Below are 14,194 nucleotides of genomic sequence, written 5' to 3'. Positions count from 1 at the left end.
CAGCCGCGCCCCGCAGGGGAACCGCCCGCCCACAGCCCCTCTGCGAGAGCGCGCTGCGCGGGGCTCGGGTGTCAGGCTGCGGCCGCCGTCCTGCGGTAGGATCTTGGACGTTACCGCTCAAGAGCAAAATAACCTGATTTTTACTTTGAAATAGTAAGAACGCAGATTAAGTTACACTTCTGTGTCATTGTGTGCGTGCGCGTCCCTCTGCCCGTGGCGATTTTTCATCTCGTGAAGAAATCGGAGCTTGCCTGTCTCACGTGGCGAGCACATTTCAGTTACACACCGTGGCAGTAATCATTTCTGCTGGTTTATTACAGTAAATATTTGGAATATATTCTTTAATGGAGGCCAAGCACAAAAACACAGCAATGAAAAATGTGAATGGAAGCCTGAATCGCCCCATTTTGCAAGAGGAACTCTGCAAAGAGAGCAATTGCAGGAGGGATTAGTGGGGTTCCTGTGAGGAGCCATTGAATTCTTTCCGATCAAAGAATATAAATACAGAGAAAATTATAACTCACGTGTGGAAATCTGACAGCTATACAGTATTCTGTGTATAATGCACAAAACGGCTTTTGTGAACTCCGTGGCAAGTTTCTATAAAAATGCAGTAAAGAAAAATTAATGCACTGTGATATATTGCTTTTTCCTATGAAAATAAATGCTGTGTGGTCCTTTAAAAAGATGTTTGTCCTGAAATAAAAACAACCGGTATCCATCACTGCACATCCCAGATCTCGCAGAGGAGAGGGGTGAATTTGTGGTCGTTCACTCTCCAGGACATCAGCATCTCTGCGTGGTGGTGGTTAAACGTCCGTAACTCGGTGAGGCGGCCCAGGAGGCACGCAAAGTGCTGCGGGTTGTCCGGGTGGTGCAGCTTGCAGAACTTCTGCAGGATATCCAGCAGTGGCTCCTGAAGCCTTTCCACCGACTCTCTGTCCTTTATGTATTGTCGGTCTGGTTTTGGTTTCAAAAGGGAAAGAAGTAATTAGCAAATGTATGTTTGATACAATGTAAGTATTTACTCTGATGAACAAATATCAATATATTTCATTGGGCATTGATGTTCACACCTAACAAGAACATTTCTTTTCAAATGAAGAGGGAATAAAAATGCCTCAGCCTGGTATTTTTTGATTCAGCGTTTTCATAGGAACAAGTTCTTCTCCAAAAGAGTGGTTGGACATGGGCACAGGCTGCTCAGGGAGATGGGGGAGTCACCATCGCTGGAAGTGTTCAAGAACTGTGTGGATGTGGCACTGAGCGTAATGGTCAGTGGGCATGGTGGGGATAGGCTTATGGTTGGACTGGATGATCTTAGAGGCCTTTTCCAACATTAATGATTCATTGATTCTATTAATTTTTTAGTGTAAAAACATTCCTAATCAGCACTAACTCAAAGAGCAATGGAATTGCTTCACCTTCACCATCTCGCATGAAACCTTACTTGGAAGCTTTAGTGATCCAAGTAAGTTTCATGTGAGATGGTGAAGGTGAAGCAATTCCATTGCTCTTTGAGTCTTTTGTGTTGAGGCATCGGGGTTCTCCTTTCCCTTCCTGCAGGAGTCAGTTTGTTTAAGGCACTGTACAACTTCTCCATAATTTGTAGGTTACTTCTGTCTTGTCAAGGAATTGTTTTTTACAGCAAAGCCTGGCGTGACTGTAGAAGATCAGTTTTCAGCTCTCTACAGCCTAAAGGACAACTCCGTGCTGTTCTCTTGCTCTCTCCCACTGCTGTTTGCACATAGAGGCTGAAGCCCTTCATTGTCATTCTCAGTTCTAATACATAGGATTTCCCAATCGCCGTTTAAAACATGTGCCATTCCACAATGGACTTGCAATGCACATGTAACACAACTGGGATATTCTAAGGGAGTAAGCCCATTGCTCTGAGCACTGATAAGCTACCAACAATTATTTTAAGCAAGGTATTTAAGCACTTCTTTTTCCTTGTACACAAAGCCAGATCGTGCAATTGGAGTTTGGATTTCATAGAATCATGGAATCATAATGTATCTCAAGTTGGAAAAGCCCTCTTAGGATTATTGATTCTAACTCCTGGCTCCCCACAGGACCACCCGAAAATCAGATCCTATGTCTGAGAGCATTGTCCAGACACTTCTTGAACTCTGGCATCCTGGTCCCATGACCACTGTCCTGGGCAGCCTGTTCCATGCCCACCACCCTCTGGTGAAAAACCTTTTCCTAACATCCAGCCTGACCATCCCCTGACGGTCCAAGCCATTTCCTTGGGTGCTGTTGCTGTCACCAGCCTTCTGGTTGAACAACAGAATAGACTGAAAACTAGAATGTATGCTCACTTACTCTGTGTAGAAAGTGAGTTTTCGTAAGTCTCAGGTCACACTCTTCGTGCTTTCTTTCCAAACACACTAACATTGAATTCTGAATTAGGAATTACCTGGAGACAGGATCACTATTGCTGTGAGCAATGCGTATTCCTCCTGTGTCATCTTCAGCTCTCCGATACTTTTATAAAAATTAAACATGGGAGTTATGAATTCGTCTGAGATACCTGAGAGGAAAATAAAAGCTATGTTATTTCTTTAATTATTGAAATAGTCTGGCTTATTGCTGATGAGCATTAAGTTAATATTTAAAGCCATGACTGTTTGTCTTCGTGGGAGAAATTTACTACACAAATCAGATCTGATGCAATACAATTAGTTTACAGAAGTGCAAGCATGTCCTTGTTTACCAGAACAGAGTTGAAACAGGTAAGTGCTGGCAGTTTCGCAGTTTCAAAGTCTTTCTTTCAAGTAAGTTCCTTTTCTCTCCAGGTATGTCCACCTAGCTCCTCGTAACAGCACTAATTTGTGTTCTTGCTGTCTGCTGATTTCCCAGTTGTCTTCTTTTTCCAGTATTCACAGTTTGCAAAACAGTCTCATGTTCCCCACCTTCATGTTAAGTATATGGAAATCTCTCATGGCAAATGGCTTAATTTTAGCCCAACTCTACTATACAGCTAACTGCCATGGGCAGTTACTTTGGTTGTCTTCATAAAGACACGTAATTGCTCCCTTTATGTAGCCTGAAACTTTAGCTAGGTCTAGGATTACCTGTAGTCTGAGATCAACTTGCTTGCAACTATTACTACCTCCTAGCATGAACCAGTGTATTATAAAGTACAGAGGCATAAATAATGAAAACATAGCCTAGTTTGAGTTGGGATCATGTGATTCTCTTACCATCATGAAAGCCACTGGGGTTACTGCACTGAGGCATACCAACTGGACTTCCTCTTACGGACTTTGTCATCGGGTCACACTGTTCTTACACAGCCTTCAATTAGAGATGTATTTTGCTCTAACCTTTGGTGTAAAAGAGAAGTAGGTCCTGTGGCATCTTTTTTTTTTTTCTTTTTTCCTTTTTTTTTTTTTTTGTGTCAGAGTTACTCAGAGCAGCCATTGACTACTGCAAACAGCCTCTTGAGCTCAGAAGTCGCTGCACCTACAAAGTCTAGAGATTCAAGCCAGTGGTTCTTGGCTGAAAGGACAGGGACTTCCTCTGTTCCCATAGAGGAGAGCCATGGGATTTCTTGTGCTTTCAGTCTGTTTATATTTAAGCTGTTCTGGGATGAGGCTTTACAACTTAGTTGTAAACCATGCAGTTTAGAGTGTTTTATACAACACGTAGCTGAGCCCAGGTCTGATAGTTAGAGGCTGCTGTGAAGGCTGGAGTGCCTCTAACAGGGGAAGTTCAAAAGGAAATCCAGCAGATGCAGCTCAAAGAAAGGAAGTATGAAGTCACTCGGCTGAACTATGAATAAGTTACATTTTGCTGTGACAGTGAGGAGTTGGACTCATTGATCCCTTCCAAGTTGGGATATTCTATGATTTCATGAACTTATTTTGATCAGTAGAGTAGTTATGTGACACAACAGAGTGAAAAGTACAGTGCTGCATGGTGTGGCATGTTTTGTGGCTAAATAATATATTTAAATACGTGACATTTGCAAGTTTGCTTCAGATTACAAACCACAAACCTAGTGTTTGTAACAAGTTCAATGTGATTGAGAAGATTCCATGTTCATTAAGCAGATCTATATGGTAAGAGCTCACCTAAGGTAGTTAATAACACAGCTGGAGCCTTATACAGAGCAAGCAATAGTCACAGCACTGATGTGCTGCAAGCTTTGTCATCACAGTTAACTATTCACAAATTTGAACACTTGCCCCTGCTAACTTTTGAGGAACTGCCTGTCTGTATGGCAGTTTTAAATGCCAAAATTTCTTACAGTATGATGTATGTAGGGAACACATGCATGTAATTAAAGGTTCACGTGAATCTGGAAATATGAAACAAGGAAGTCTAGTTGAGCCCTGAAGTGAAGTAAGTGAATTCCTCTTGTGAATAGTTTAGCAGCAATGAGAGAAGTCAGAGCCAACTACAAGTATTTTTAGTACTCCTCAAGCAAGGTGTCACAATGAACATCATCTTGGCAGCAGGCAGGGAACAGGAAGAAGTGGGCTGTGACTGAGTCTCCTCATTTGTTTTGCATCTTCATCACTTAAGTAGTTTTATTTTGTTTTATTTTATTTTGTGGGGAGAGAAGAGGAAGATTAATTTTCAGCTGGGTGAACTTTCTCATTGTCTTACTGACCACAGAGCTTCTCAAGTTCCCTTGTTAATACAAGAATCATAGAATCATAGAATGGCCTGTATTGAAAAGGTCCACAATGATCATTTAGTTTCAACCCCCTTGCTATGTGCAGGGTTGCCAACCAGCAGACCAGGCTGCCCAAAGCCACATCCAGCCTGGCCTTGAATGCCTCCATGGATGGGGCATCCACAACCTCCTTGGGCAACCTGTTCCAGTGTGTCACCACCCTCTGTGTGAAAAACTTCCTCCTAATATCTAACCTAAATCTCCTCTGTCTCAGTTTAAAACCATTCCCCCTTCTATCACTATCCACCCTTGTAAGCAGAGAAGTGTGATGAAAGAGACACTGGTGAAGTGCAAGGTATGAAATACCTAAATTCAGGTCCTCCTTGAGCCCATGTGCAAGTATGCAGTAAAATAGTCCTTGCACCAGAAAGCTTATAGACTAACATTAAGAAACTTTAGAAATGAGAGAGAGGGTGGAAGGGATGAAAGAAAAGTTGTGAAAGCAAATAAAATTACATCAGAGGGCTTCTCTGCACTACTTCAATTCAGATAAATAAGACAGAATAGGTAAAAGGGAGTAACAAAAAGGAATGTAACAGCAATGCAGCTGATGTTTACTGCTTTTATGAAAAAAAAAAACAAACAGAAATTTGGAATCTTTAAACAGATGTATATCACTATGCGATTATGAACAAAACCATGCAAAAGAGCAATTTTAAGTCTAGAACAATGTTTTGTTTTGTTTTTTTCTTGGTTACTGGTATTGCCCCTGTCCCATCTGTGCTGGTTAATTAATTTTCCCGGTTAATTCTTCGTTTTGAATGAACACATTACACAAACTGCTGTTCCATCACAAGAGGGGGCTGTTTTCCAATGTGATTGGAAGCGCTTCGGTTTGGATTTAATAAGCTCCACTAGAAAGCAAAAAACAAAACAAAACACACACACACAAAAAAAGGCAGGAAACAGATGTTTATAGTTCTTGCTTTTTTCCCCTTATCTACTGTACGAGATGTCACTTCCTTTCAGGTTATCAGAAAAAGAATTAAAGGCGATTTGTTCCAGCCCCCTTGAAGGGCTGGAGGAGTAATGAATTGTGTGGATTTTCAAGTGTCATTCCTACCAATCATACTCCAAAAAGTGAAAAAAAATCAAATAGATAAAGTTATAATGTCTTTCTGGCCTCAGTAAGAGCAGAAAAGTGAGTTGTTTATATTTCTTTATTTAGCTCAGACGAGAGCACTGTACTTATCAGAAAGGCAAAACTTCCTGCTCTGCATTTAATGATGTACCCTGCTTAGACTTTTTTTCAATGTCTGAAAACTTTGCATGATGTTGTCTTAAGGCAATAGAAACTGGAGTCTCCTCTGTGTTTTGTTATGCAGCATTCTGAATTAGGCAGATTTCTACTTAACCATCAGCCCAGCTCTATCATCTGCTGAAGACACTGCAATCCAATTTAATTGATTTCGCTGTGTTAACGCCTGTCTGACTGGGAACCCCCAGGTAGTCAATGGGAAAATCTGCCTTTACTGAGTATGTCCCAGCAGCATTAGCCAAGAGGAGATGCAAATTTGTCAGCATTATTCATTCAGCACTCCTTACTTCTTAAACGGTTTAGTTCACCTCTGTAACTTAAGACAAAGTATTGTTTCAGACTTCGCCTTGATTTTTATAGTTTTGCTCCTATGGTTTCTCAGTGAAGGTAAGAGGACTTGCTTTCATAAGGTTTGCAGTTTCAGGCTGTAAATAATCATGAATTTAACCTAGCCCTGGAATAAACTTCATTTTTTTCCTGTGATATCAAGCCAGCATTGCCATTTCTTGAGACCAGTATTCTCTCTTTTATTTTGTCTATTCATTAAAACAGAGCAGATTGATCTATTGCAAAAGAAAGCTTGCAAATAAACGCTAATTAATAGCAACTAGCACTGTGTTATTAATATGGATGAAGAGAGATCTTTTTTTCTTGATAAATGTGGAGATGACTAGATATCAAATCAAGAGTATGATAGCAGCTGTTTTATGAAAGTAAAATATATTAATTACTCACAAAATTACACCTTATCTTTCACAATGCTTCATCTACCAGAACTGACTTCCATGCGGTAAAGTATTTGTTAAAGCACTGCATTCGAATATATTCAGCAGCCCTTTAACCATGGGCTGAATTCACCCTATTGATGCTGAGAGCTGGATAAGGGAGGAATATCTATCCAGTAGAGAAGATACACTAGGATATGAATGTGGGACCTCCCTTCTACCTCTTCTTCTAGAAGTGAGAGACAAGAAGTTAGCATGCATCAGGGAGAATTGATAAGCAGGACTGAAAAACCCCTTTCTCTCAAAATCAATTAATGGTACCAGTGTGGAGCCATCAGTGCAAGTGATGAAACACCAGCAAGGAGGATGCAAATGGCACCGCCACATCCCATCCTCTGGCAGCAGCCGTGTTGGGGCAGTCTGTAGGGAGGTGTGGCCTAACACGCAGCAGCAGCTGTGCTGCCTTCAGCTAGTCCTCATGGGCCAAAGTTTTTGGCCTAGAGAAACACACTTATGCAGAAGGAAAGAGATTGGGACCTCTGATATCCGTTCTTATTTTCATATACGTAAATTAACTCTGTAGATATGGCTTAAACAGTTGTGTAAACTTTATTTGTAATTCAGAAACATGGCACTCAGCAGGAGAAATCATGCAGGACCATATACAAGCTGAGTTCTTTCATATACTCTGTTCCTTCCTATAGTCTTTAATTGCAACTGTCCCTAATTTTTAAATGTTCTGTGCAGGGTGCTGATTTTGGGTCGAGTCACAGGATGGGAAATGTCTCCTTCCATGTGAGTGTGTGCAACCACTGGCAGAGCTGGACAGCTTAGATTTGCACTTATGTTTAAAAACAAGGGGTGACATAAAGAGATTACTTTGTCTCAGATTATCTGTTCTCGGCAGTGAAGATTATTTCATTTTGTTTCCCCATACAGCCTCCAGCACAGTGGGCTTTTGAAGCACTATGGTTACTCAGTACTAATAATCAAATAATGAAAGCCAAAGGCAGCGGAAGTGGTTAGGTACCCTTGTTCCTCTGCCAAATTATGTCCTTGGTTGCAGCAGGCCCTTGTCCAAATTAATTGGAACTTTGTATCCACGTTCAAGGGTGAAAGGTGGCCTTTTGCCAGTTCTTTGGAATAGTGGCTGTTTCATTTTACTCTTGGATTGCGTTGCACTTCAACACTTGCAGCCCATCCAGCAAGACCAAGGACCAATGGCAGGTCTCCTGCTGCCAGCTGAAAATTTGAGTCCCAATTCTTCCACTTCATACCAGAAAGTGTGCTGTCCCTGACACTGAAAACAGTAGAAATTGATGATGTAAAAATCTGTGGCTCTTAATGACTACTGAAAACAGATGTCCTTAGGAAAGGAAGAAAACATTCATTATTTCAGCAGTAATTTTTAAATTATTGTCCTGCTAGACAGTGGGGAGTATTTGCTTTTAAAACAACAGATAGACACAAGGTATTAAATTGCCCAGATGTCAGCCTTTAACAAAATGGGTCAATCAGTGACAACAAGTTATATGCGTAGAGAAACATCAAGTAAGATGAGTAAGTTTTATGAGCTCTCATTAACATTAAATAAAATGTCTGTATTTCTCATTAGGTCTTAATATAGATTGAGTGAGAGAGGATTTCAGTTTCAGGAGCCGTGAAAGAAAGAATTTCTATAACAGGAATACTGTGCTGGCAAAAACAAAGGCAGATGTAGCAAGACTTATGCAACATGCTCAAGCTAAGAAATAAAAATATACCTCATCAGCATGAGAATAAAAGTGAATACTGATAATGCTCAAAGGTCATCACGATCAAATCTCTGGCTTCTTTATTAGAAAAAAAAAAAAGTTCCATAGAATCAGAGTGGGGAAGGCATAAATATTAATAGATGAGAGTGACTTCTAAATGGACACAGTGGCAGGTGACAGAAGTTTGGATAGCCTGTGGCTTTTAGGCAGGATCCCCCCCCTTCCCACTTGATTTTATGGATATGGATATCAAGGCTTGACAATAGGACTGTGTGACATTCAGACATTTGTCTGTATCTAAAAAATGCTGATAGAAGTTCTGACTGACAGTTTATGGCTGATGGCCTGATAATGCTTAGGACCTCACCAGGAGCTATGAATAGTCATGATGATTTTTCTTTGCTAAACTCTCATCCAACTGTCACTGCATTTGCTTTGCTACTCACTTGGTTTTGCAGGGTTTGCTGTGTTCAGGTGTATGCTAAAGTTCCTGTCTCCATACTTAAGTATATAATTATGTATATTGGGCTTTCTTCCTTATGTAGCTTAGATTCAACCTCTCCTGGCCTTACCTCTTGGACTAGTCTATAACATGACAATATTCAGCTGCAGCTTTTAGTAAGTAGCTTGTTTCCTTACTGGAGAGGTTGCTAAATTTTTCTACTCTAAAATCTGTTGTAGTGGCTGAGCACCACACAGTCTTTTGCTCACTCTCCCTGTTCCTGTTGGGATGGGGGAGAGAATCAAAAGGGAAAAACAAAACAAAACAAAACAAAACAGAGGCGAACTCATGGGTTGAGATAAAACTATTTACTAAGAGAAAAGGAAAAGGATAATAATTATGAAAAATATATATGTGAATGTGTATAAGAAGTGATGCACAAGCAATTGCTCACCACCCCATGACTGATGCTCAGCTAGGCCCCTGAGCAGCAGAAGAGAGTGAGATGAACTCCCACTTTCAAAACTCCTTCAATGTGATGTCATGTGGTGTGGGATAACCACGTGGCCCCTTTAAGTCAGTTGTCCTGATTCTGTCCACTCCCAGCCCTTAGTGAGCATGAGCTGAGAAGTCAGAAAGGCCATGGCTCAGTACAGTACTGCTTAGCAATAACTATAAACATCACTGTGTTATCAGCATTGTTTTTCTCCTGGAACCAAAACATAGCACCAAACCACACACTCTGAAGAAAGAGTCTCAGCTGAAATTAAGACAAAATCACATCTGTTCAAGCCAGAAACCAAGACAAAATGTGCAGTAAAAGTGCACTAAAGCAGGAGCTTAACATGAAAACAAGAAACTCTGATAGCTTGTAACATAGGAACAATATCCTTTTGAAAAGTGAGGGAACACTGAGAAATGTCTTTGGGAAGCATGAGAGAATCAAACCTATCTCTTGACTCTTCCTCTTAGAAACTCATCTGCCTGCACTGCCACTGCAAAGAAAGTGATAACGCTATCTGACCAGAACTGAACAGAGAGGCAAAAGGGCATTTTTAAAGCACATTTAAGCAGTTCCCTATAAGAGACATGGCCAGCTCTAACTGATATTCTCTAACATGCAGTAATGACAGTGAGGCAATGTTCATCCAAAATGAGGGACTCTCGCACTCTTGGGAATTCTGAGTGACTTCTGGTTCTGTTCAGTAGCTCTTCAGTCAACATCACCTTCAGCAGCATCAGTAGCAACAGTTAACACAGCTACAAACACGATTTACAAGCTGCTTTTGTTTACTGTCAAAACCCCATTAAGTGCAGTCAAGGAGACTGTTTTTAAATAGACTTGAATTTGCACAGGAGAAAGAGAATACATGACAACGATTGTTATTTCTTGTATTCTGTCTATAAATGGAAAGAAAAAGGTGCAGCCAGCAGCAGGTAAAATGGGTCATACTTTACTCTCCTGCAAAACAGGGAGGGAGCAATTCTAGTAGCAGTATTTCTTTTTAAGTTCCTACCTTGATTGCAGCTTCAGGAAAGATGCTTTAGAAAGTCTTTTTTTCCCCACAAGCAGTAAATACATGTGTATAGTTCAGCTTGTATATATTTACACACTAAAAAGTTGTAGTACATCTTTCCATGGGAACTATTCAACACAGGTTCTGATCCAGAACTCATTTTTAATTTACCTAGGTGGCTTTTGTACTCCAAGAAAAAACAGAATCACAGGAAATCCCTTTGGAATCCCTTCCACCTCATTGGAAGTTGTTAAACGTCTTGAAACTTTCTTATGCATATAATGCTTGGGTTTTTAATTAGTTCATGAGAGGTCAATAATATTACAACAGTATACAATGTCGTATTCCAACTAGTCATGCTATGGCAGGTAATGTTATCTTGAAGTTTAGTACTAACTCACTCAGAAAGTACTGAAAAGTACGAGTAAGGAGAAAAGTATTTGTATGACTTAATGGGCTTTCTGATATTCTGGATAAAAATATTTCCTCTATGTCTGGCCTTCCTGGCACATTCCTCTGCCTAGAAGCCATCTGTATCACTCTTACATCACTCTCAAATACACTGTCTCCAGTCCTTCAAATAATGGTCTCTTATAATTAAATAAAAGAAATATTAAAAACTACAAAATGTAAACCTAGAAATGAGCATTCTAACTCAAACTAAAACCATAACTATAGCAAGTGAGTTATTCTCAAGTTTTATGATTCCTTTTCAGGGTTTCAAATGTATAATTATTGGCATCATTTTGCATACATCTGTAGTCCCCTCATGTCATGGGCATTAATTGAATCAGAACAGAATTCAAGCCCCTCTCTATGATTAGCACTGTTCTCCTGTATATACTTTCCTTCTGGCCATTATAGAGGAGGGCCAGAAGCTAGAATCAAAGCAGCCTCTCTTCAATTCAGAATTTTTATCACATTTGAATTTTTGATGATGAGATGAAGGGTATATAAAATGTGCTAGTCAAGACAGAAAAAAGAAAACACATTGTGTATTGCATCAGTGGAGCAAAAAGGCTGTGTAACAATGCAAAACATGGCTTTGCCTGCATTAAGGAGCAAACATCGAGCCTAGTTCATCTTTCTGTAATGTTCCAGACTTATGTCTTTAGAAGGACCTTAAGAAGCAGCAAATATACTGAGAATATTCCATATTTGTAGTTCTTCTATGCAGTATGAATCATTTTTGCCAAATTGACCGTAAGAATAGATGTTTCTCTTTTACAGTATCATCCTAAAATCCTCTTTTTCTTTTCTCTCTTTCTTTCTTTGAGTAATTTCATTTGCAAGCTAAAATACTGATATTTTATTTGAACAATTTGAAATGGAATCTGTTTTCTTCATTCTTCTGTGCTTATTATTGGAAAGTTGTACTGGGTTTATTCAATATTGCATTATTCATATAACTTGTGATGTATTTATGAATAAACCTTATGATCTTTGCACTAAAGGCTGAATTAGATTTGTTCTAGTTAATATGAAGAACAGCTTTGAGATGAGCCTTTTTCAATACTAGTGAACTATTTTACTAGCTTTTCAAGATCAAAATACAGAACTGTGACCGTGTGGGGTTTTTTTTTGCCTTGTAAACAAGATGCTTACCGCTATTACGAATTCTTTCTTCTAGAAGGACAGTGTGTCCTGTAGGAAGTTTCCTACTGAAGATCTCAGCTGAACGGAGGAACATGGCTTCTACTGCTGAGCCCTTCAGCAAAGCAATCTGATCTTCATGGTCAAGAGTTTGGAAGCCTGTGAAGACATTAGAGACAAGTAAGGCATCAGCAGAAAACTCCCCACTACTTTCTGTCCTGAGCTTCTCAAACGTGAGGTGCTACACATACATGTAACCTTGATGCTGGTGTTAGCTTACTTGACAAGTACAGAGGCTGAAACTCAGATTCCACAAAATCATAACACAAGCTCAGTCCTTACCAAAGTCAAGTGGGCAGCATTTGTGGAAACTTTTAATTCCAGGACTTTGCCTTTTCCTCAGCATAAGGCCATTTGGCTTGCAGAAATCAGTCCTTATCTGAAATAAGGACTTTTTGCCTCTTATCAAAATACTATCATGTTTCTAGCTTACAGCCTTGCTTCCTCTCAGGTGTGTACATGTACACATAACACTGTGCACCAGTGATTGATTTCAACCAGGGTGGCACTTAGCATATTGAATTATTTCTTTTGTGCCATTAAGGAGTTGTCCTATCACCTTTCAACTCTTATTGCTACACTTTGCTTAATTTGTACCCCATTCATGTCCTGTGAGCCAGTATACCTGTTAGCATAAAAATAAAGTTAAAGCTGAGGTATTAGTCTTTGAAACAAGTCTGTAACACACTGAAAAACTCAAGATCATGGGAATGCCAGGAGAATATTTTTTTCTGCAGCTAGGCATTCCACCACACCTTCCTTAAAAAGAAGGGCCAGAAGAATCTCTTCTAGATTGTCTCAGTTCGAGGCTTCAAGGCTGAGTGTAGGGAAAGGTGCTGGAATCCCTTTCCAGATGGAGACTGACTCTGAATGGTGGGCAACTACTCAGTGCTGGTGAGAAGGCACCTGCAAACACTGCTTCCTGGCAAAGAAGAAGGGACTTGTCTCACAAGGAATCTGTACCATGCCTGACATTCACTCCTGAGGTAACATCCACTTGGTAGTTGAAATTGAAATAATAATTATAATAGAACTCAGGTTTTAAGTGTTTGTCCATAACACACAATGCAAGGTCCATAAATATTGGTGCCTCCAACTAGGCAGACTTGTTTAGCATCCACAGTTCACAACTGAAACACTTTTCCAGAAAGGCAGCAAACTGAACAAAGCAGTTGTACCACTGTTAGTTGTAATTTAGAGGCAGACTATTTGGCATTGCACTGGTATATGAAAATAAAGTCTCTCTAGAGATATCACCCCTTCTCTGAACATTTTGTTTTCAAATAGGCAGAAAGTGCCACATCTCAGAGACAAAATTTGAATTATTCAAAATATTCTCTGCAGAGCATAAAGACCCTTTTCTTCAGATTTCAGGTGTCTGAAGAATGCATGTGTCAAAGGAGGTGGCATTTTGATATAGCATTCAAAATACACACAACAATCAAATGGCAACTGAAAACAAAGTTTTGAAATAACAAAGTGTGGCCCAGCAGACTGGATATACCTGGTAGTTTTTTAGTGAATTCCACGAGAACTTGTACATGACTGGTAGCCATTTCTGTTAAAATCAGAAAATTCCCTTCAGCGCTGAATTCCTCGTGTAACTGTTAGAAATCAGAACAAACAAAACCTGTTAATATTCATGAGCACTTCACATTTAAAGACATAAAATACAAGAATTATTAAAGTGGGCCGGGCAGGAGGCCTATCTAACCCTGTAATTTGTCTTCAGTCATTCACAAATCAGGTATTTTGGTAGGCATTGTGACAAATAAAATATGTAGGAAGTGTCCTTTCCTTTGAATATCTGTCTCACTTTCAATGTCATGTCTAGCAGTCAATGATCTAGGCACTTCCTGACCTAGAAATTACATGTGCACCACAATATTTAATTTTAAACTGTAAAATTAAAACCATCAAAGTATCTCTTATGCCTTGTGTTAAAAAAGAGTTGTCTATTTCCCAATCTTTTACCATCTATGCATGATAACTGGAAGTTTTTGAATGGAAAACAGAATTTCTAGAAGATAGGGAGGAAAAGGAAAGAAAAAGGAACTAACAAAAACCTGAAAGATGCTGAGAATTTAGAACAATAAACTGAAATATATTCAAGCATCCAGGCTTGTAACTTTAAAGAAAGCAAGCTTGGTTACAG

The 14,194-nt window shown here is 39.7% G+C and overlaps 1 protein-coding gene across 8 annotated transcripts in view; it reads right to left on the bottom strand.

The window, feature by feature from the left end:
- Positions 1-298: 298 nt before the first annotated feature.
- The window catches only part of NR1H4 (nuclear receptor subfamily 1 group H member 4), a 40,391-nt gene continuing 26,495 nt past the window's right edge, over positions 299-14,194 (bottom strand). For all 8 annotated transcript variants that reach the window (XM_048967275.1, XM_048967259.1, XM_048967249.1 and 5 more), the window contains 4 exons: positions 13,544-13,643; positions 11,992-12,138; positions 2,423-2,536; positions 299-960 (listed from right to left, as the gene is read on the bottom strand). In XM_048967275.1, the coding sequence (XP_048823232.1) occupies positions 722-960; positions 2,423-2,536; positions 11,992-12,138; positions 13,544-13,643 (600 nt within the window). In that variant the 3' untranslated portion in view covers positions 299-721. The remainder of the gene's footprint in view (positions 961-2,422; positions 2,537-11,991; positions 12,139-13,543; positions 13,644-14,194) is intronic.

This window comes from Lagopus muta, chromosome 1 (genome assembly GCF_023343835.1).
Source record: "Lagopus muta isolate bLagMut1 chromosome 1, bLagMut1 primary, whole genome shotgun sequence".
Classification (NCBI taxonomy): domain Eukaryota; kingdom Metazoa; phylum Chordata; class Aves; order Galliformes; family Phasianidae; genus Lagopus; species Lagopus muta.
This window is presented reverse-complemented; position numbering and strand designations above follow the sequence as displayed.